Raw genomic sequence first — 25,800 nt, forward strand, 5'->3', positions numbered from 1 at the left:
ATTAAGATACAAAGGATATTCTTTGTTTCTGCCTTTCAATGAAAAGCCTTTTCAGCTTCACTGGAATGATAAGATGTGGCATTAGATACACAAGCACACCTGGCAACCTCTAAAGATAAAAATTCAGAAGATTTCTCCCCCAAATTCAGATGAACACGAAGAATTAATATCATGCTTTGATATTAAAAAAAAATAACAATTTATACAAATAGAAAAAAGAAAATTGTACTTACATTAGTAAATCTCAATTAAGTAGTAACTAAAAAATTTATTAGGAAACATAAAACAAGAACTTAATGTTACACAAAAAAATTATTGCAATGAATTTAGAGTGCATTTTTTGGCTTTAGCCAAACATTCTTTGGAAAATTTCCTGTCATAAAATTTAGTTTCCTCATAACATTTAGCAATTAAAATGTTTTCTACAGTTTTTGGTGAAATTGAAGAACGAAACATACTTTTGTTTTTCTTCACAATACGGTTTTTTTGAACTCATTTCATAACAACGACGTATTAAAGAAAATTCGTAGCACGTGCAAACAAACAAACAAACAAACAACAACAACAAAAAATAAATAAATAAATAAAACAGAATGCGGCAATGCATGCTTGCTGAGTAATTTCCTTGCTGCTGAAGCGAATGCGAAAAAAATAATCTGGCGCGCACGAAGAAAAGAGTGGGAGAAACGTTCAGCGCATTGGATTGGCTGGTTAAGCGGCGTGTTGGGTGAAACCGCAGGTTACTGGATTCGAAGTAGTCGGTAGTTGGCGGTAAAACACGATGCAATTGGCAAAAATCGCTGAATTGGTGAAAAATTCTAAAATTTCGACAAAAATCACTAAAAACACTTGAAAAAGGAAAAAAATGGATTACGATCGTAAAATCGTAAAGACAAACGCATTTTCGTAAAAATTACGAAAAATTCGTAAAAGTTGGCAGCTATGCACAAGTAAACTGAATGCAACTAATTTCCAGAGCTCTACTACTTTTGCGAAACACAGAAGATATATAGCTAAATCTTTTTCGCTTTCTGTTTCTTGAAATCATTATCATTCATCACTTGACTGGCTATTTCTTTTCAAACACAACTGATCTTCGCAATAACTATTCACAAACAGGAATGTTCTGCTAAAGATTTCGCCAATGCATTAAGCCTATGCTCAGATTTTTCAATCACTTTTATTTTAGTAAAATTCATAGTTTCATCAAATTTCAAATTTTTGACCTAAAACATATTTTGGGATACATATTTTTCTTCAGATTCATATTTTTTAGTAAATATATTTTCGCAGAGCATTCAATTTAGGAATTTTACCCAATTCTTAGTACCAACCTCATAGCAATTTTTAATTATGATATTGAGAGAAAATATTGTAATGCTCCAGTAAGCCATTCTTTGGCTTTGAATGAAACATTGGAGGTTAGGAACCGAGCACGAACCTCGAATTTCCAGGAAGAAAAAACTTGCATGTGAATATTTAACACTGGAGTCAATAAGAGGACCAATTGCAATAGGACCTCCTAGTATGGGATACACGTTTTCACCTGCGTGAATCACCCTATTTTCAAATTCTTAATAAGCTGTCATGATGAAGTGGCAGGTTCACATGCTCACATCACCTTGACTGCACTTTGATTCACACCACCTTTGACTTTAGCACTTCTGCGGTATTGGCAAATGTTTCTGTATATAATGTTACATTAACAAGGAATACATGGTTTCAAGGTAATTTCATTTTTCAGTTATGCTATATAAATTATAAGAGATTCCAATACCAAAGAGATTATTTTTCAATTATATAAAAATCAAATGATGATTTTAAAATGAGCAACAATTATGACTTTGCCCTCAAAATTTAAAAAAAAAAAAAAAAAAAGCATATTACAATACTATGTAAGTGACAATGTTTTTATTTAAAATATTTTTGATATATGGAACATAAAAGTAGCAGATACACTACCAAGGGCATCGAAAGTAGTATATAAATTTTCATGCATATACCAGTGAGTTATAATGATTGGTTCATTTCAAATGAAACCTATCAATGGCTATCTGTCTAAGGGACGGGATGTCTTTGTGCAGGATTTTCATGGGAAATGGCTTGGATACATGTTATACATGTGGAAACCATGAAAACGCTCATGCAGCCAGCTTGTTCAACAAGCTGGTTTAGCATGTTGAATGAGATTCAAACCTCGGATCGAACTACCAGTATTTGGGATTTTACTGCTCAGCTGCTGGTAAGGAAATTGAGCTTTAAAGCATGTTATATTTTTGCGATATTTTGGCATTTAAAAGGTACCTTAAGGTACTTATACACTTAACATAAACATTTTGCTAAAATCTATATTTTTGTAGTCCGGCCAGCTTAGAATTTTAGAAAAAAAATTCATAATACACATCATTACTGCAGATTACCAGAAGATAACATGATGTAATTTGTGCAGAAATGCAACTAGGCTTATATGAATTGCTATTACCCATTCAGCAATCAATGTTTCCTTTATGCGGAAGTGTCCCCACTTTTTGATTTGTGCAGAACTGTCTTGAGTAGAAGTACACATGCTCTGGATGTAAACAAAACATGCCTTCTTCGGCTAGCAAAGCTCAGCAGCACTGTGACAACCATAGAGGAAGGAGGGCATCTCCTTTTATTTTTACCTCCATGTGACACATAAAGTGAGATGTATAAATGATATTTTATGACATTTATAAGTAACAGACACTGTATAATTTCAGATCATAAATTAATAGATAACATTTTTAACAATTATTGTCCTCCTATTTTAGACAACTAACTGCATGCATCTTTATATGACATATCTGAAACATTGTTAGTGCCGTTTAAAGCATAGTCCAAAAATATTAAGACAAATAATTTCATATTCATCCGGGCCTAAAATCCGAATCTTTAATATATCTTTCTATAATATATATTATATATTTCTATAATATTATAATCTTCTCTATTTACTAAATTAATTTCTATCTATTCTTTCAAAGACTTATAATCTTTTCTTTCGATTTAAACCAATAAAACAAAATAAAAGATACTTTCGTGTTATAGCAGCCACTACAAAAATTTTTAAAAGATGATTGTTGACTGAATACCAATACTATTTAACACCATACACAGACAACATAACTATTTCAATTAATAACTGTTTTGTATACTTTTAATTGTTTGTACGTCATTTAATGGACAAGAATTATGCTGCTCAAAAATAAATAAATCAGAGTGTAAATAGAAATAGTAGTCAGAAACAAAAGAATTAATTTAAATTTTTAATACTGCAGAACAACAAAACTTTTAATAGTGCACCTCCAAATATTTTCATTATTGATACATGAATTTCATGAAAATTTTCATATATGAAAATTTATATATGAAAATTTAATGAAAATTCATTCATGAAAATTTACTATTATGAAGTAAAATACCATATCCTTCAAAAAGTACTACATACAGCTTGACTCAAATAACTCTCATTCATATGACCCTCATATTCATTTTTGTAGTGTGACCTTGAGTCATATCTAGCAGAGTTTATTTGATGCCAGTAAATAGGTAGCAGAACATCTTCTGAAACCATTTTAAAATCAACTTCAGAAACTAATACAAGAAGGTCATCCCAAATTGTATCCAAGAAATTAGTGCAAGTATCATTTACAGAATAGTTAACTTTATAATATAAATTATTACACTGGTTATCATAAATTAAGGAAAAATCACAAAAATAGCGATAATTCCCGCAAAAATAAGCCAAACCATGTAAAATTTGAATATGTTGCCAAGTAAGAGTAGCTGAGTAAAACTGTGATATGCAAATTAGAGGCACTGCTTTCGGAACACGTCATCTGCGAGGAGCATAAAAGTCCACATTTGAGAGCAAGCCCACATATTTCACTGTGACAGTGACATCAGAAATCTGAGATAACCAATTCGTAACAATGACCTCCAGGCATCATTTGCCTGCAGAACTGTGATGGAGAGCCATTGGAAGACTAGAGACAGGACAAAGTCAAACAGAAGTGGCCAGATGGCTAAATGTGAGTCCTTCTGTGGTTCATAGACTTTGGAGACAATTTCAAACCACAGATTCGGCATCTAGGAGGTTCAGCCAAGGACGGCCAACTGCTACGAAGAGCGCCGATGACCGATATTTGACATTATGTGCACGCAGGAATAGAACCGCTACTCCGACTCTTCTTAGATCCTCCCTTACTGCAGCCACCGTAAGGTTGGTGTCAACGTCAACTGTGCGTAGAAGGCTTCACGAAGGCGGTCTGTATGTGAGGCGAACATCCATTTTCGTGCTGCTCAAGTCACGCCATAGGAGGTACCGTTTGCAATGGGCATGACATGTCCATTGGATGCCTGAGCAATGGAGGGTTATTCTCTTTAAGGATGAGTCCAGGTTTAGTCTAGAACGCGATAGTAAGCGTTATTTGATATGGAGAGAACCTGGAACACGTTATTATTCGTCAAACATCCGTGAAAGAGATGAATACGGAAGAGGCAGTGTCTGTGGCATCTCTTTGGGTGGATGCACAGACCTGCATGTTTTCCCAAGGGGAACTGTGAATGCTCATGTTTATAGAGATGACATCCTTGATGTTTATGTGTGCCCATATGCCGGAGCAATAGGTGATGCTTTCCTGTTACAGGGCGACCACGCACGACCACATAGGGCTTGCATCGTAGATGATTATCTTCAACAGGAAACAATTATGCATATTCTATTCAACAGGAAACAATTATGGCCAGCTCGATCCCCAGACTTGAATCCTATCGAGCACGTTTGGAAGACGTCTAGCTGCTCTGAATCTGCCCCTTCAGACCCTTGTCGCGCTTGCAACTGCTTTGCAAGAGCGATGGCTCTCACTTCCTATGGAACTGATAGACCGCATAATTGAAAGCATCACACATCGCTGTATGAGCTATATTGTTTCTAGAGGCGATCATATCCCATATTGAAGGTACTTTTCCTATAGCAAACTGACACCTTCGATTTGTTCATTTTATACATGTGCTAATTTCTATACTACCATATTTGTCTGTTAATTTCTTTTTATGTTATTTGATACCTTACTATGTGTTGTATATTGTGGGTAAGTTTCATTAAATTCTACATGTAACTTTTTTAGTAATCGTGATTTTTGTGATTTTTCCTTAATTTATGATAACCAGTGTATTTACAATCTTATTATAATATCATCAAGGAATTTAATGCAGGATTCATTATATAAATTTAAACACATAGTAAAAAACTGTAACATGTACAAATTGAAACTAACAGTATTTAATTTCAGACTTATTTGTTATAAAATGAAAAATTTATAGTTATGTGAATAACCTACTTTTAATATGTTTATAATTGTTAACATCATTAATATTTCTAAAATTATTAAAAAATCAGTGTATTAATAATAATATATATTTTCAATACTAATTTAGATATTAATATTTTAATAGGTATTAAGGCATTTAAAAATTAATATAAAATACCCAGTATAATGAAAAATTATATTAATTTTCTAAATATAAAAATTACCAGATATTCCTTTTCTTCTCATCTGCAGTTTATTAAATAAATCACTCATGAGATCTCCACTTCCAGTAGATTTTTTCTCTTCCTAATAAAAGTTTAGAAATTAAAACAAATATTTTTTTCATCAATTATTTCTTGCTGCAAAGGAAAGAAATTACACAACTCAAAATATTCTGTATTCCCAGTTAGATCACTTTTTAACAAAGTTGCAGCATCCTGTACATCTTCTGATAAACTTTATTAAATGGAAAATTCTTTAAATGCAGATCATTTAATTAGGATCTGAATGAACAATTAATATAATGAATGGTAAATCATTTAGAATTCAAATACTATAAATATCAATAATATCTACTATAATAAAATCAAATTTTAATATAAAAATTATACACAAACATTTGTTGATTCCATAAGGGTTGATTCCGTTTTATTTAACAAAGGGGGGAATCTTTTAATTTTGTTTGAATTTTTCAATGAAACAATTTTTATTGTTTCATACTAGAAAAACAGGCATTAATTATTCATTAATTAAAAAAAAACAGGCTTTAACTGTAAAGCTGAAAACAGGCATCTACTGCAAGACTGTAAAGCTGATTTTATTAACATTTCACTTTCATTGTCATCCTCTGCTGTTTTGCTATGATTTAACATTATATAAGAACAAAAATGCCTCAATTTATTTATATGCAGTTCTAAAATACTTTATATAAAAATAAATGAATTTTATCTAATCAAGTTTTAAGAGTTTGCATTTTAAGATATTCGTTTTTGCATATTTTTGGAGCGTTACATATTATATTTCGCCATTTTCTAACATGTCATAATATATAGCCATATATAGCCCTACAATGTTTTCAGGATAACCATAATTGAAAATCCTGGTAACAATATTTATGCAAGTTAAAAAAAGTCATTACCTATTGGATAACACACACATTATTATATTTTTCATACTATACAAGTATGTTATAATTTTAACTATTAAAACTAACTTGCAAACAAATATAACTATTTATTACAAAACAGAATTTGAAAAATAAAAATCAATCACAATTACACTGCTGGCCATTAAAATTGCTATGATAAGAAAGCGCCATGCAACAAATGTCAAATCTGCATGAAAGATACAACATGCTGGGATATGCAAACGATTAGCATCCTCCTGCATGCGCACAAAACAGATATGAGAAAGGCCATCTACGAGGCCATTACGTATAAATGGGATTGCACAGCAGGTTTCTCATTCGGAAACTGCACATTTGAATGTTTGTTATTTGTGCACAGGTTGCCTTATATCTCATGTAAGAAAGAAAAATTCCACCAACAAATGTTGGAATTTGATAGCAGAAGGATTGTGTTCCATTGGGACTGTGGTTTGCTCCACAACATTGCTGCCTGTGTTGGTCTGGATGTCATGACTGTCAAGCAAATATGAAATCACTGGGACCAAGAAGGTCATACACCATGCAGGATATCAGTGGCATCAGCAGCACCTGATGGTAATGTGGTTGGTAACGTGGAGTCACCCTTACATTTCTAATATGTTCCCCAAGGTTGCACCCTGCCTTCGATGCCTGCGCAATGCCATCCTTCAGCAACATAATGCTTGATTACTTGTTACCCGTGCTGTCTTGACCTTCCTTGATACAGAGGGTATTTCATTGTTGTCCTCGCCAGCGAATTCTCCAGATCCCTCACCTATTGAGAATATCTGTCAGTGGATTGCTAAGAGATTAGTACACCTTCACTTGCCAGCTATTGTTATTACTGAATGAATAAAATATGTGAATGGAGGACGCACATTTATCATCCAAACTAAGTTTAACTCAATGCTCAGTTGGATTGCAGGTGTTAATGCTGTCAGAGGTGGCAGATCTGTGTATTGAATTCTGCAGGCTACGTACTCGTAAACCACTTTGAATTTAATAATGTCTCCTGTTATACCATATATGTCCACTGCGCAAAAAAAGGGGGGAGGCAGTTCTATATCTCTCATTCTACTGAGCTGATTGACGAAATTCAAATTGCATTTTTCATATCTCAAAAGCGACACTTAGGACATATATTAGATTTACATATAGCATTACTCTAACATACATATTTTGACACAAAATCGGACTTTTTCTGAAATAGCATATCAATTTCTTTTCATATTTAGATTCTACTATTCAAATTATGCCACACTGCCATGTTTTGTAAAAATCGCAAAAGTAGTTCTTAAAAAATTAGCTCTCAAAATTTTAGGTCCTCAATGTTAATTGAATTTGGTACATATTTATTAATATCTCTTTTTTAATTAAACTTTTTTCATTCTTTCTTTCACATTTCGTTCGAAATTTAGCTTCATTCCAAATAAAATTCCCACATTTTTTATGATTTATTTGTAAAATTTCTATTTTTAAATAACTTTTATAAATTTTTCAAAAAAAAATTTGAATTATAACCTATAAAATTCTTACCATCATTTTAAAGTAGGTGTATTTCTAAGCATACATGGAAAAAATTAAGAGTTTTTTATTCAAAATTTTCTAAGATATACACAAATTTACATATTGGCACGTTTTAAAATTCGGCATCTTTTTTTTCTGAGTGATAATAACGCCAAATGTGGTTTATGGATTTTGTTACAGTGAATTGCCACAGCTATTTTTAACCTTAATTTTCAAATAATTTTTTATGGAGAATTAATTATATGAAATTTTTTCCTCAATGATGCATAATGAATATTTACTAATACTATATGAAAAAAAATTAATTACATATATTATTCAAATTTTTAACTTTTTTTTTTTAGTTTCTTTCTTTCTTCCCTTTTTTTAAACATTCGTAACAGTAAATTTTTACCTTCAACGTATTATCGTGTCTGCTACTTTACTTTAACTTCATTTAAATTGAATTGTCGAAAACCGAGAAAGTTCATTTGATGTTTATTTTCACTTCATGTTTTTAAGCAAACAGGACGTTCACAGTTTGGTTCATGTCCCAGCTTTAAAAAAAAATATATATATAAATATAAATTTTTACATTAATCCTCTTAGAAAGAATGTTTTAAGCGGTGATTTTCTCTCATGATGTAGATTATATAAAAAACATAGTCTTTAATATCGAAATTATTAAGCTTAAAAACTCTAATATTATTTAGATTGTTTGCACTAGATATAAGAATCGGGTCACTCAGTGGTACAGGATAAGCGCTGCTGGAGCGGTTTATTTCTTTCTCATTTAAAAAAAATCTTTTAATTCAAATATTTATCCTTTGGACTTTGCTTTAAACTTTATTTAGAGTTAAAATGTCTAGAAAATGAAAAGCTGTCTTCAGCTGAAACGGATTTGATGCAACTGATATTTTAAAAAATTTGACAAGAATGCAAAATTTAGGAAGTGTAACAATAAAAAAAATCTTAAATTTCTTGTGTCAACACTGAAAACAAATGTAGAAGGAAATTAGGGGGAAAAAAGCAAAAATTTAAAGGGGAATCTACTTCAAGGAAGTTGGGTGTTCAAAGAGAAAACACTTGGATGTACACACCAGCAAATAGCAGCAATTGAGTTTGTGCTAACGGAAAATACAAAAACGATATCATTGCAGATTAATGTGAACAGCAACTGGTTTTTGACCATATGGTTGTATAAATTACCCCACTAAACATCATATCGTATCATAAACGGAGCACCCCATGATTTCTCAGTAGAATTATTTGAAGATTCAGGACTTTATCTAGTGACGTATGGAAATCATCTAAAGATGTTTTCTCTCTTGATGAAACCAGTCTTTAATTTCATTTCATGCCTTCAAAATGCCTAGCCTCTAAAGACTGATAAAGGCTCTGACCAAATACTGATGAAATGGATTGAATTGGGTTATTAAGTTTTGGCAAAGCAGGGCTATCTCCCTAAAATGAGGGATGCCTTCATGAAGAACTTTTTAAGGGAAGCCAGCTCATATACACGTTACACATAAGAAAAACCATGAAAACACCCATGCAACCAGCACATTTACTGTGTTTCGAACCCTGGAGGGAAGTACCAATGTTCAGCGACTTTACTACTCAGCCCTTTTGAAATAGAAGGCAATAACTTTATTTAAACTTAATGTCAGAAATACCAAGATACTTCGAATGCTTTTTAATGTACTTGTAGAATGCCTGAAGAAAAAGAGAAAACCATTAAGAAGAAAAATAAATTTTTGCATAAATTTATAATTTTTTTTAATTAACAATTTTTTAAATTTTATGATATTTGATTCTTGTGATTTCAAAAATAAAATATTTGACTAAAATATTAATAACATTTTAAGAAACTAAATGTAGGATGATAAAATTGTGTTAAGCAATGGGCACAATGATAAAACTGTTTAAAGCAATGCATGCAAGTTATCCTAAATTAAAATGTCGGATATACATCTCTCTTCTTTATACAGTACAAAGTCCATAATCCGGATGTCCATTATTGGGAGTGATCTATAATCTGGATCTCAAAGCCACAAACTTTACGCAAGCACGCATTGAAAGAAATGTTTAATAAAGTAAATAAATAAATATTAAGCTTTTTTTTTTTGTAAAATTTGATACCATTTAGATCATAATTGCTCTTTATTTCATAAATTACGATTTCATATTTTTAATTGTATAATTTCTGCATGCCATCTTACAAGATTTAAATTCATGATCTATAATCCGGAAAAAACACTAATCCGGAATTGGCGAAGTATCGACGAGTCCGGATTACAGATTTTGTACTGTATATCTTTTCTAAATGGAATATTGAAAGGCGTATTAACTGTGCTTTACTGTATTTTCTCTCTTAATATATGCAGTTTTCATACACATTGTAGTCTGGGTCACAAAGTATTCTTTCGAAAGAAACGCAATTCAAGTAAATAAAATCAAATTCTGGAAAATTTATATTAATAAATATATTTAAAATGCACCATTCAAATGAATGAATAGAAAATTTTAAAACAATTATCTGAGGAGACAATGCAACACAAACAATTAAAATAAAAGTCTAAAAAATTAAAAAATTACCTAAAATAATAAATATGACTAAATATATAGTATAAAGAAAACTATTTGAAAAAAATAAATAAACGATGCAACTTTATTTAAACTACAGAGTTTGAATGACTAAATAGAAATTTTTAAAATGGTTATTTGAAAGAAACCATGAAACTTAAACAATTAAAATGAAATTCAAAAAAGAAAAAAATTTTTTGAAATAATAACAATTACAATTAAAAATATAACATAAAGAATTATTTAAAAGAAGGATAGATGTGACTTTTTCCTCTGCACACACACACACATAATGTAAAAAGGGAAAAGAAAATAAGTTGTCATATATTAAAAGGTTTGCCAAATGAACTATTGTTGCCGCAACTGAAAAAAAAAAGTGGTAAGATAAATTTTTGAATTTCTTCGTTAATTTCACACCAACTTTTATAAAATTTAATATTTAGGCATAATTTGAGTAATAGAATCGAAGTATGTAAAAAAAAATTGGTATGTTATTTCAGAAAAAGTCCGATTTTGTGTCAAAATACTGTAATGTATTTTGCAGTAATTGACAAAATAACAGATAATCTTCTTAGTGAAACATAAATTTTATTTTTAGTTTACGGAGATAGATAATTTGATAACAAATAACTACTAGCTAGCCACTAGCTAATAAAACTTCAGAATCTTATTTTAAACAACTTCTTACATTGCTGAGCAACGGTTACATTATACAAATACGGCGTTGCCACTTCAATAATAAATATAGTTATTTGTTAAATAGCAAGCTATTACAATACCTATGTTAGAATAAGGCTATATGTAAATCTAATATACATCCTAAGTCACACTTTCGAGACATGAAAAAAGCAATTTGAATTTCGTCAATCGGCCCAGTAGAACGGGAGATATAGAACTGTCCTCACTTTTCTTTTTGCAACAGTGTATAATAAATAAGATTCTACTATTTGCTTTTCTTCCTGATGAGCAATTTGAATGCCAGCAGCATATTGTTTTAGAGGAGTATAGAAATCAACACATTCGCTGCCGATCACATACTGGCATGTGATTAGCATTATTGCTGAAAAGCCAATTGCGCTCTGGTGCGTAGTCTCAAGTGCCAGTCACATGCTGGTATGAGATATACTATGTCTCATTGTTTATTTTCAATTTCAATCGGCATTAGATTTTGAATATGTATGCTGGCATTGGCATGGAGTCAAGGTTAGAAACTGGTTGTAAATGTATGTGGAATGGAATGAAAACGAAGTTTCGTTTCATGCAAAGATCATACACGAACAAGAGTCTGAAATTTATAGTTTGCAATAATATCATTGTAACTATCTTATAATAAATTCATTTGTAATATATATATTTGTTTGTGATATATTTTCATACAAAAGTAATACATACTATAACTTATTTTGGTTAATTTGTACATGCCACACAGCAATGCATAATGCAGCATTGCAGAAATAATTTTATCATCAATGCCAATCACACAGTAGTGCGTAGTTATAAAATTCTATGCTCAAAAGCTTAGTAATCAATATGGTACACATAATAATCTTTCGTTACACTTTTTAAATCATATTTCTTATAGTACGTAAGTCAGCATATGGGTACAGTCTATTTCTAAGACACAGCATTAACTATCAACACAATAGCACACAAGCAGCAGCAAAAGTGTTAATGGAGTATTTGTTAAAATCCTGGAGATGACATGGGTGTTTGAAAGCATATAGAGTCTCTGCAGCAAGGAAGCACTCAAAGTACACTTCGAACCAAAATACGCGGTGAGCCTTCAAATACAACTCTTAAGACATTGGTGATACGGAAAGAGGGATGGAAAATTCTCAGACCGGAGTAATGTCTTTCTTGTTTCATACAAATTATAACACAGCTCTTGTGCAGTAATATTTGTGATGAATTGCACTCAGTAGTACTGATAATATATAAGTGATTTTATTAAAAATTCAACAATATACAAATGGTATTGCTAGAACCTACTGTAACAAGAAAATGCTATTTAGGCATTAAAAGCTCATACTCATTCAGTCTATAATTTTGTATATATAAAAGTAATTCTTTGCCAGTTACAATGTTTCTAATTGTCTTTATTGATTTTGTCTGAACAACACTTGTAAACTACAGCAGTTAAAAACTCCAGAACTAATATAAATGAGTATGAGTACTAATATAAATATGTGCATTGAGCATTAACACAAGTATTATATTATTCCTCAGACGCATTGGCTTTATGCATAGCAATTTAATTAGACTTGTATTGATGTTTCTGTGCATCTTTATGTGAACTAGTACTTTGCTCGTGTATAGAAGCTTTGATTTTTTGTTTTGAATTCCCAATAATATCAATTTTGAATTAACTAACTTCTACAGTACAAAATCTTCAATATTAATCTATATGTGGCTTTTTGAACATAACTGTTATGTTACAGATGCACTGCTTTTATGAACTGAAACTTAATTTTGTCGGTTGTGAAAGATCATATGCTTTGATATTATTTTATGTATATGAATGTACTACCATATACATAAAATAATACCAAAGCATATAACATATACATAAAATAATGCCAAAAGCATAATGCATTCATTTCAGTACCCTATTGATATTATTGTGAAGCAGCACATAATTTGGCACTATTTTATGTATTATATGTTATGGTATGCATTATGTAACAATTATGTATTGCATTTAGGGAAGTATTACTACAGTCAAAAGTCTTTACTCTGGACTCATCGGGACTTTGGCGATTCCGGATTATCGGTTTTCTAGATTATATCATCAGTTTAAATTTGCTAAGATGGCATGCAGAAATTATACCATTAAAAATATGAAACCGTAATTTATGAAATAAGGAGCAATTATGATCTAAAGGGTATCAAAATTTACGAAAAAAAGCTTAATATTTACAGTCAAAAGTCGATAATCTGGACTTGTCGGGACTTCGGCGATTCTGGATTATCGATTTTTCCGGATTATAGATCATCAGTTTAAATCTGGTAAGATGGCATGGAGAAATTATAAAATTAAAAATATGAAACCGTAATTTATGAAATAAAGAATAATTATGATTTAAAGGGTATCAAAATTTACAAAAAGAAGAAGCTTAATATTTATTTGTTTACTTTATTAAACATTTCTTTCAATGTAAGTTGTTTAAGTTGCTTCGTTTCATGTGATAATACTTTCTCTTTAATTCTATTAAACAGACATAATTTCTTGTTTAGTTACAAAGTTCTGCTGTTCAAGTCCTATAATTCCTGTGTCGAGAATACCGACTAATTTGTCAATCGAAATGTTTTCCTTTTCAATAACCTCTGTGTCACTTTCTTTACTATCGGAAGTGAATTATAATGATGAGGAACTTGATTTAAATCATATCAAAGACGGAGTACTTTGAGATGAAATACTACATTTAGTAAGGAATTATAAGCAAAATAAAATAAAAACATCTGCCCTGAAGATAAGGATAGTGCTGACAGATCAACTTCCAATTCATTGCGCGCCGCGTCGTTTCCCTCCCCCCGCAGAGCAGCGTGAAATTGATAAACATATTTCGGAATGATTAGATGATCAAAGGACATGCCTTTATCCATTTTTTGTAGCAATTCCACTTTCTGTTTAATGGACTTCGAAACATACTTTCGCTTTGTAGATCCTTTACATATTAGTAAATATATATCAAAATTCTATTTGACATAATCGAAAGTTCAAGCTTACTTTTATGAAATTGCTCTAACAGTCTGCAAAAAATAATAAGCCGGATCCAATTCGAAGATGAAGGAACAACGCAATCTGCAACATTTACTGAATTAGATAATTTTAGCTTAGCTTATACCGTCCGTTATACATTAAACGAGGATGCGTAAACGTATTATGCGCATGCACACACGCATATTCGCAGCCGTAAAGGTCTGCACATGCACACGTAAACGCCTATGTGCATGCGTCAACGCGATGCATGCGCAGAAAGTTTGTAGCTTTGAGGTCCACATTATAGATCGTTCCAGATTATGGGTGTCCGAATTAAAGACTTTTGACTGTATTTGTTTACTTTATTATACATTTCTTTCAACGCGTGCATGCGTAAAGCATACATTATGCATAGTCGAAATTAGAAAATTGCAACCCGAAAACTATTTGATGTGTATTCGTGATATTTATAATGATGAGGAATTTGATTTAAATCATATCAGAGTACATCAAGATGAAATACTGCATTTAGTAAGGAATTATAAGCTGAATAAAATAAAAACATCTGCCCTGAAGATAGTGCTGACAGATCAACTTCCAGTTCATTGCGCACCACTACTACGAACACTACGAACTTCAATCCACTACGAACCTGTATGCACACAATATTTTATCATATTAATGTAACCGCATGGCATTGTAACAACTGTTAATAGTCACACTGCATGTATGCAGGTACATTGATTTTGTGTTCTGTATATTGTTTTGTCTTATGTTACTTGGTGTTTATGAACAGCACATAATAATCTAATTTAATGCAGAGGTTTAATTTCACACTGTAGCCTTATTAATTCGTTGTATTGGCTCATTACTGTAAAAATTATTCAGTGTAATATGTATTGTGTATGGCATTAAGCGAGTTGATATTTATACATGGTGGTAATAAGTTTAGTATTGCTATTGTTGTATGTATATGGTTGCTGTATAATTATCTGTTGTAATGTGCATATTGTGATATAACATTTAGTGGATTTATTTCTATGAATAATCTCATTCTTATCTATATTTAATGATGTAATTATATACAGGGGGAATGTATGTAAGAGCACTACCTTATTTTATAAACTGTCAATACTAGAACTTTGATTTAAAAGATTTAAGCACTCTAATGTAGTAATGGCTGTTGTATAGTTTTCTTTACACTTGCTCTGAATATGCTAAAGACAGGGCCGGATTTACGTATAAGCTACACAAGTTATAGTTAAAATTAAAATAGAGTACAAAGTCCTTAATCCGGACTCATCGGGACTTCGGCAATTCCGGATAATAGATCATCAATTTAAATTTGGTAAGATGGCATACAGAAATTATACAATTAAAAATATGAAACCGTAATTTATGAAATAAAGAGCAATTATGATCTAAAAAGCATCAAAATTTACAAAAAAAAAAAAAAAAAAAAAAAAAAAAACTTATTTATTTACTTTTTTAAACATTTCTTTCAATGTAAGTTGTTTAAGTTGCTTCGTTTTTGTACTAATACTTTCTCTTTAATTCTCTCTTCTATAAACAGACATAATTTCTTGTTCAGTTACAAAGTTCAAATCCTGTAATTGCTGTGTCGAGAATACCGACTAACTTGTCAATTGAAATTTTTTCGTTTTCAATAAGCTCTCTGCCACTTTCTTCACTATCGGAAGCACACATGTGGAAATGCTTTACTGGCTTTGCACGCATGCGTAACGGATGCGCACATCAAACGTGCATGCGTAAACGCTTTATGCGTAAGCATAAGTTTGTGGCTTTGAGGGCTGGATTATAGATCATTCCGGATAATGGACGTCCGTCCGGATTACGGACTTTGTACTGTATAGTATAAATAGTATAAATAGTATTAAATTATAACAGACTTATAAAGGGCCCCATACCTCAAATAGTTTATGGTCTTATCAAGTAAAAATCAGGCTCTGGCTATGAAAGTCTGAACTCTACTCCTCTGGTATCACTAAATCATCATAATACTATGAAACGGATAACTGTTTCATATCTGAGATGTATTATATGAAAACTCTATGCCCTTGTACTTATTCATGTGTCAGCAACTTGTGTGACTGACACACACACGCACGCACACGCACGCACGCACACACACACAAAAAAGATGAGAGACTGGTCCAATAAATCCTTGTACTCGACAGAATTAGTTCTCCATGACATTATCACCTTCAACATTCACACACTTCTGCATTTGGTGCTGCCATTGCTGGTAACAGTTCTGGAACAAGCTTTTTGGAAGGCCCTTCAGTAGCTTCTCCATTTTTGCCTGAACCTCTTCAACTGACGTAAAACGGGTTCCTTTTAAGCAAGATTTAACCTTGGGAAATAAAAGAAAAAGTCATATGAAGTCAAATCAGGTGAATAAGGAGGATGCCTCATCACAGTAATGTTTTTGTTGGTCAGAAACTGTTTGACGGATAGGCCATGTGAGGGTGTGCATTGTCCTGATGCAACAACCATCCATTACTCCACAACTGTGGCCTTTTTTTTCCTAATTTTTTTCACGAAGTTTTTTTAGAACTTCAATGTAGTAGGTGTGTGGAGGTGTGTGGGATGATGAAACCAAAACAGTTGTTGCCAACTCCACTCTTTTTTCAAGCTACACAGTCTCTTATTTTTTTTCTTTGTCACTCCTCATATATTGAACTAGCAAGGGCATTCTAACATATCTCATTTAATACAAATTTACAAAATTATTCTATGTATTCAAAACTTAGCTCAAGTTGTAGCATATGAATGCAAAGATGTATTTTTCTATATTGGAAAACAATGTGATTAACGGATTGGCAACCTCTGAGTACACTACAAAAGTGTTTGTCAGTGCTTGATGGTTTTTGTATTGAGAGGGCAAATATTCTGCTTGCTTATACCTTATATCAGAAGCCCCATAAATGGTGTATGGGGTTTCTCTCAAAATTCCAAACTGGAGTGGAGGTTTAACAATTAGCTAAGTACAGCAATTCATCAGTCACTTACAGTACCACAGAGTGCTGGCCAGGTTTTACCTGTACTTGTCTAAATCCACAACTCATTGTAATCACAATCCTACAAAACTCATCTTATTTACTTACACACACACACACACACACACACACACACACAAAAAAAAAAAAAAAAAAAAAAAAAAAAAAAAAACTACATAGCTGCTCACTTTGAAAAATGAAAAACAAGCAAATTCTATCATGAAAGCAGAAGTTTCCGGAAGAGTTTTACACTGTACTGTGAGGCCATTTAGAAAAATTTCAAATTAACTTAAATTCACTTTATAATGCATGATTCAGATATTAAACTATTCATAATATGCTTCTGATGTAAAATACTTTCATATTTAACAAGATACTTTAAATTTTATGTTGCTAATATCATTTTGTAATTTCTTTTACACTTCTGTATTGAGAAAAGTCCTGAGTAGGAAGACAGAGCTTTTATTTATTCAAGAATTTTTAAATATGATTAAAAATTAATAATTATTATAAGTATTAATTATTAATTTAACATATCTCATCATAAAGATAGAAAACTTAGAAATGTATTGATGTAAAACAAAATTAAAAAAGGTAAATAATTAAATATTCGTTTAAAATTCATAAAAAGTTCCACAAGTGTGGACACTGACTAAGACAATTCACATCAAATAGAACATAGTATTGTAATTAAGTTGAAACTCACAAAAGACTGCACAATTTAAATTTAATCAATGCAATAAATTTCACTTATTATTGGAAAATATTTTCCTTAGTCAATCTAAAAATTACAATGTCAGGAGATTTGATGACCTAATGGGATACTGGGAGATGAGGTGAAAAACTGTCTACCATCTGAGTCTCCTGATAAACCTAGATAGATGAGTTGGCAGTTATGATACACAACAAAAATCAATTTTTGAAAGTTTAAATTATACACTGAGACAAAACAAGCAAACCTCTTTCTTTTTCTTAGCTTCTATCTTCCTATCAGTGACACTTTTTAATTTGGCCTTTCCACTTCCTCCAGCACGTCTAATGGATTCCAATAAATTAGCTCTTGCATCACCGGGATTCACAACTGCTTCTGGTGCTCCAACAACTGGACTTGGCTTCTCAGGTTCTGCAGCTGAACTACTTTCAGAAGGAATTGCTGATGGACCAGACGTTGCAGGCAGTGGAGGAGGTGGTGGAGGAGGAGGAGGAGGAGGTGGTGGTGGAGGAGGAGGTAGCGGTGGTGCAGTTGTAACACTTTCAGAGGTTGTATTAATCAGACCAGAAACAGTTGATGTATTGGGCACTTTTGTTGATATGGAATCTTGAGGACTTTCAGGCACAACTGTAGGCAATTCAGGTAACACAGTAGCAGTAATAGTTGGTACAGATGACGGAGCAATAGAAGGCCCTAAATCTCCACTGTATAGCAAATCATCTGCAATTCCTGGGGGAAATTATGCTTAAAAATTATGCTAAAATCTTTGTCATAATTAATCTAATAATAAAAAAATTATATAAAATAAATAAAAAATTAAAATTATATAATATACAAGGAAAAAAATCTGAGAGTTTTCAGATTTTACATTACGTCCAAAGGGGCTTTTTTTAATGTTTTGTGTGTTACTTTATTTATTAAATATCAAGTTCTTCGCATTTAAACCATAAAATTCAATTCAACAGTAATATCACAAAATAATTTAAAAACAGCATATCTTTAGAATTTCCAATACACAATTTCGCGTGCTGGAGATAAAATGTGTTTTTTTCCTATACAGTTTTCTTTGAAATTGCTGAGTTTGTTAATAAAAAATTTGTTAAATTTTCAGGGTTCGAACACATTTCTGCACACTGAAATTAAGTACCTTTTAAGGACCATTAATGAAAAAAATTAAGGACCTATGAGCAAAGAAGATGCCCAGTGGTGCAGTGGCTAGCGCATCCCACAGCAGCACCACAGGTCCAGGGTTCGATTTCCAGTCTGGGCAAGGTCGACTCAGCCTTTCATCCCTTGATTTCCATCCTTTGAATCGATAAAATGAGTACCAAGTTCGCCTGGGGACTAAACACTGTGAGTTCTGAGACAAGCTCATCACTTGTTCAGACCATATGCTTATGCACCCCGGGGCCCATGGTTAAGAAAGCAGATTTCGAGGCACTGCAGGCATTGGCCCACTAGGGCTGTTACACCATTGAGTTTTAGTTTATGAGCAAATGGGACCTGAATAAATTCAATTAAAAACAATATATCTATGCCTGAACTTCACTTTTTAATACCATCCTAAAAATAAAAGAGATCCGTAAGTATGATGCGTTATTATTATACATAATTAACATAATTATTAATATGTTCGAGAATAAAATAAATATTAAATTTATCAAGTAGCATTATTACATATTTTACACTTATAATAACTGGACATATTTGAAAGAAGATAAGCGATATTTTAGTTACGCTTTAGTTACTAACAGTCAAGTTTTTTTTTTTTTTTTTTTTTTTTTTTTCAATGTCTCATTTTGTCACATACTTGATCAGTCTAGAGGTTTAGTAAATAGTAAGTAGATTTTATGTCAAGCAGCATAGATTAAAATGAGCATTAAAATCATAATCAGCATGATTCATTACAAAAGACGGGCTGTTGTCACCGCTCCTCCTTGCCTAGAGAGAGACCTGCTGATCAGAACAAACCTGAAATGCCTGATGTACTTTACAGTTAGCAAGTTTTGAAAGTTAGCTGAGCTCTGTCTGACAATCAGCTACACCCCCTGGAACTCAGTGAATATACTTTAAGGTTCTATTAAGCCACTAAAACACTATAGGTGATAAGTTGTTTTGCATTATTTTAAGTCTTACTAGATGTAAAGAATAAGTCTTACATTAATTTTTATATTTCTGTATTTTACCTTGTGACTACGGCAAAGGTTAATGAAAGGCAATAATAGATCGCTTTAATAGGCAGAGATAATTTTTAAGGGTAAGCACCTAGTTATAAGTAATTAAATTAGGTATTAGATAACCTTAGTCATTATGGATTTACATGGCCACTTTTAAATTAAATTTATTTTTTAATAATATTTGTTAAAAAACCCCTATTAATATTACAATTTAACAGAATTTCACAGTTTAAAATTCATGCAATTTATGACACTGATTTTTAAACAATATTAGAAAACACATTAAAAGCTACAAAACATTTATGTTTTATAGCAACAAAACTCAACAAAATAATTATTCGTCTTTTTAATTTGAAGGCCTGTCCAGATATTTTGGCTAATTTATATCGATTTCCTTCTCCTTAAGCATCTTTTCTAACAATTAGAAATTTGTCTCAATACACAAAACAATGTTCTCATTAGTTTCTGTGTGTTTTATCTCCTAACTGCCAACCTCTCCACAATGTACTATTTATGAGGGTTTACTTGATCTGGTAAAAGTTAAATAGTCCAACCCACCCCCGACAGATGCGAAACAAATTATCGCTATGTCTGAAAGTAACTATAAATCAAAGGTTTAAAAATAGTTTCTTATATTAAAAGAACTTAGAACATAAAGGCATATTCTTATGCTAAAAAACCGATAACAGCTCAAGGTGATGTAATTAAACAAGAAGAGTCAAACTAAAAATATAGACTAGTGGTCAAAGACTACACAATTTAATTTCAATTTAATCTGGTTCAGTAACTCTATCGTCATAATAAACTCAAATGTCAGCAGTGATAATGCAAAGACAAATAATTACAAATTATCAGAGTTGACAGGAACTAATGTAGGGAGCAAGTGGAGGACAGAAACACACTCGTCTTACACTCCAAAAACCTCAGTTAAAAACTGTCTAAGTGATTGCATTCTAGTGAGGAAATAGAAATGGGAAATTATAGTAAAGGCTGAAATTGTAAACAACTGGGTAATTTACATAATAATAATTGTACATATCTTTGAAGAATAATTTTCTTTCTCTTTATATATTTAGTTCCTTTCTTCAACACATTACCTTTTCACTTTAAAATTTTCGGATTTAATTAAAGATTTCTGTTATTTTAAAAGACGAAATGCATTTAGAATGTATGGAAAAAGCTGCTCATTTTATTTCTTTAGTAATACAAACATTCAGAAGAAATATGAAATACATATGGTAAGGTTCGGTGACAGAGCTGGTGTGGCATAATTTTTAGAATTTAGAGCAGGCATTGGAATCTAAAAAGGCACCAGGCAACAGAATTTAGGATCCACAGAGAGTGCGTTAGGTGGCAAAATGCCTAGCGCCAGCCTTGTGTATGATGCATTAAGACATAATAGATGAATCTTTTGAATTGCCAGTTTTCAATTTCTTTATTAATAAAAAAATTCCTTTTTATAATGCATGTCCATATGATAAGATTAGAAGCATTTGATGTATTTCCCATGCTTGAGTCTAGTGAAAAGTAGAGAAAATAAAGGGAAGATAAAAATGTTAAGAAAGTGATTCTAGTATCAGAAGTAAAACATTCAATTATTATGTTTTCATTGTTCTTCCAGATGTTCTCCAAAAAGTAAGAAATTGCGTGTTACTACCATGGAGACATTTTTCAGGAATCTTTTAGAATTGTGGATCTATAAATTTGCCTTTAATCTTTCTAAACTTTCCAAGTTGCAATGTCAAAAATCATAGAGAAAAATTACCCTTACCAATTCTGTAATAGCAAAAAGGCAGACATGTTTTAAAAAAAAATTGGAGGGAAAAAGTGTAAAATTAATTTTATAGAGAAAACTGATGCATATTTTGAGAATTCTGAACATTCTGAGAAATGCAAAAAATTCTTATCATTAAAAAGACATTTTTAATTCAATACATAGTTATTTTGCTTTTGCTAAAAACTATTTTGTAAATTGTGCTTTATAGCATTATACCTTGCTTATTTTTCAGATTCAAAACAACTTTATAATATGACAGTGAAAAATAAAAATGCTTTATTTTAATGTCACTTCTTAAAAATAATTCCAATATATTACCATTATTTTAATGAAATTTAGTAATGTTAGAATGTTCCAAAAAATCGTCAAAAAATTCCCAGATCTCAGAATTAAAAATTTTCTATAGAAACCGATCTTAAAATTGCCAAATTGTTGATGAGTTGTCAAATTTAGAACCATTTAATAAAAGAATTCACATCCCCAAAAGCGGAAAGTTGTTTGAGAGCTTTTCATTATTAAAAAATGAAATAACTTCGAAATACTTATGTTTCACTTCTTGCTCAGAAACTCGAGTATCCCACCATTATTTATAAATTCAGCAGTATTCCCAGAACATGAATGACAATGAACAAATGACAAGGCATGAATGATATCTGTGTATAACCTCCCCCCCCCCCAACATTTTAAAAACAAAAATTCTGATATAATTTCTAACTACTTATGATTAAGTAAAACTAAGAACTAAGGTACTTTTTCTTCAAGAACATTTGAAACTAACTACAGCTCATCTTACAAAATACTAAATTGTGTTCATTTTAAAATGTCAATTAATAGGTTTTATAAAAAGAATTTTTGTGTAAATTGAATCCTAACAACTACGAATGAACCTATTCTTTAGCTCCAAATAAGTCATAAACTAAACTGAATACTAACAACTATGCATAATGAATTTATTCCTTAGCTCCAAATAACTCATACATTAGCCATCAGCTTGCATATATTTTATTTACATTTCACAAATATAAAACATAAATCTTCTATTTCACACTAGACAGATCTGTTTAATACTTTCACCCCAAAATATTTTACATTAGTTGGTATATTGAAAAATGCTTTAGTTGTGAAAATTCCATTTGCTATTTATTTTTATTATAAAGATTATTTCAGATTTTTTTAAAAAAGGTTTCAGTAGACTGGTCATTGCAATGGTTCAAGGTATGGAGACCAAAGCATTATTAGTCCAAAGGGCCAACTTGCCCTGAAAGACCATTATTTTTGTTTTGGCATTTTGCGTTGGTTCACTATAAATGTCCAATTCACTTTTCAAATTGTTGCCACCAAATATTATCGCCCTATATTATATTTAAAGAAATTAAATAATGAAGAATCTGCATAAATGTGTGTATGTTACTCGCATTGCAATAAAACACAGGTATCTAGAGCTATCCAGTTTTGAATAAAGTATGTTTCCAACCGAACATGGGCACCTGGAAGCCAAAATTTGGAATTTGTTTTATTTTTTATTTCTGTAGCATTGTGACCACGGCTAGCTGTAAAGTTGTTAAACAAAACTGGTAAAATTTAACCCAGACAAACTTTAACATTTAACAAAAGGAATTTAATTAAACACAAACACTACACAAAAAAAGTTACATGACAAAACTAACAAGAAGTAACACAAAGAAATATTACTCAAATGAAAATAAAAAGTACATGTTCATAGTTGTCTGCCGAAACTCGAACTAACTAGTTCGGGCGTAGGTGTTTTTGAATAGCGTCCGATAAGGTGGTGCTGCAGTACATGGGGCTGTTTGCTAGCATTCATTATAGACTCCCCCCTTTGGGATCTGAGACGTCCCGGCAAAGAGTCTGTGTTCGATAGTTCAATTTTGCGAGGTCTGCCTCTTCTCCTTATGAGAGTCACAGGACCTTGGTCTTTCGATGGCGGCAGTTTATATGGTCTCATCATATTGGTATGATAAGTACCTAACACTTGATCAGGAGTAGCAGGATCTGCAATGTCATATGTTGTAGGAAATCTGTTAGTAATCACTAGATACGGACCTTCACATTTAGGTATAAGTTTTTTACTTTTCTTAAATATAGATTTACTGACTGGATGTGTAGTTATCCATGCTTTATCACCAGGCTGATAGTAAGTTTGCTTACATCTTTTATAAAAATATTCCTTTCTTTTGTCTTGCTTTTGTTCGACACGTTCCCTGATTTGAGGTGTCAAACGAGCGAATTCTTTCAGATACGGCGTAATTTCACCAACAACGTTGTTGTTTTCAATAAGTGCTCTTAAATCGTGATTAACGTCATCCGTCATACTAAGTTCTTTTCCAAACTGTAAATAAGCAGCGGTATGACCTGTAGTGTCACATATTGCTGGATTCATGGCAAAACGAATCATGGGCAGTTTTTCTTCCCAAGTATCATGAGCATCACCGACTAGTATGGCTAGTTTGGGTTTTAAATCTCTGTTTTTTCATTTGGAGGGATTCGCTTGAGGGTGATAAATAGGAATAAGTTCTTGTTTAATACCAAGGAAATTACAGGTTTGCTGCATTACTGCACTAACAAACTGTGTGCCATTATCACTAATCAACCTTCTGGGTAAATCATAACGTAAAAAAACTTCTTCAATTAAGATTTTTACACAATTTTTCGCAGTGGCTTCTTCCAAGGCGAAGAGGTCTATCCATTTGGTACTGGTGTCTTCAATAAGAAAAATCCATTTTTTTCTAGTAGGGGTTTTTAGAAGTAGGCCAAAAATGTCTATAGCAAATGTTTCAAACCTTTGTGCATACACAGGTGTTCGAAGTAATCCAGCAGGTTTTTGGTTATTTGGTTTATACCGATTGCACTCAGCACAATTTTTCACGTATTCTGAGATATACTTTCTCATACAAGGAAAGTAATATCTGGAGGCAATCTTATGGTACATGCCTTCAGCTCCACAATGTCCTGCAGTGGGGGAATCGTGATACTGCTGTAGGACTCGCTCTTGATGAGGGACAACTAACTGAGCCTCTTCGGAGTCTGTGTCGGGAAAGTAATGATACAAAACTCCTTGATTCATGAGATATCCTCCGCTAGTCCAATTTTTATAATTTTTATCTTTTTTCCCACTCTCAATACAGTCTATAATTTTCCTTACATCTTCCTTTTTGATTTGTTCCTAACAAATATCTTTAGATTTCTGGGATGTTAAATCTATAGAAACAGCATTTAAATCACAAACAAAGTCAATATTTGTATAAGATGGTCTAGAAAGAAGATCTGCTATAACATTGGATTTCCCTGGAGTGTAGACAATTTTTGGATGATATGGCTGGGTTTGAAGGGCCAAACGACCAGATGGTGATTTAATATTCATTAGCTATTTAAGAGGTTGGTGATCAGATGCAATTATTATTTCTTGGTTTTCTATATAACCGTGGAACTTCTCAAGAGCCCAAACTACTGCAAGAGCTTCTCTTTCAGTTGTTGAATAATTTCTTTCTGCCGAGTTTAACAATCAACTTGCATACTCAATCACACATTCCTCTGGGCCTTCTCCTTGGATAAGGACTGCTCCTAAAGCATAATTACTGGCATCTGTCCTAATGATGAATGGTTTAGTTCCATCAGGTTGAGATAACACAGGCAATGAAATAAACCTTTTTTACAACTCTTCAAATGCTTTTTGGTCAGTTTCACCTCATGTCCACTGTTTATTCCTTTTGGTTAAGTCACTAAGGGGTGTAGCAACTTCTGAAAAATTAGGGACATATCTTCGGAACAAGGAACACGTCTGCAGAAAAGACAGAACTTCCTTTACGCATATTAATTTAGGAATT

At 31.9% G+C, this 25,800-nt stretch overlaps 1 protein-coding gene across 1 annotated transcript in view; it reads right to left on the reverse strand.

Moving 5' to 3' along the window:
• Positions 1-25,800, reverse strand: part of LOC118204824 (WASH complex subunit 1-like) — a 102,337-nt gene that overhangs the window by 5,384 nt on the left and 71,153 nt on the right. Inside the window, exons 4-5 of the mRNA XM_085817379.1 lie at positions 18,249-18,730; positions 5,558-5,639 (exon numbers count right to left, since the gene is read on the reverse strand). Of these exons, the coding sequence (XP_085673505.1) occupies positions 5,558-5,639; positions 18,249-18,730 (564 nt within the window). The remainder of the gene's footprint in view (positions 1-5,557; positions 5,640-18,248; positions 18,731-25,800) is intronic.

The sequence above is a fragment of the Stegodyphus dumicola genome, chromosome 5 (genome assembly GCF_044657685.1).
Source record: "Stegodyphus dumicola isolate Sdum_Otavi_A_Nest chromosome 5, ASM4465768v1".
Lineage (NCBI taxonomy): Eukaryota > Metazoa > Arthropoda > Arachnida > Araneae > Eresidae > Stegodyphus > Stegodyphus dumicola.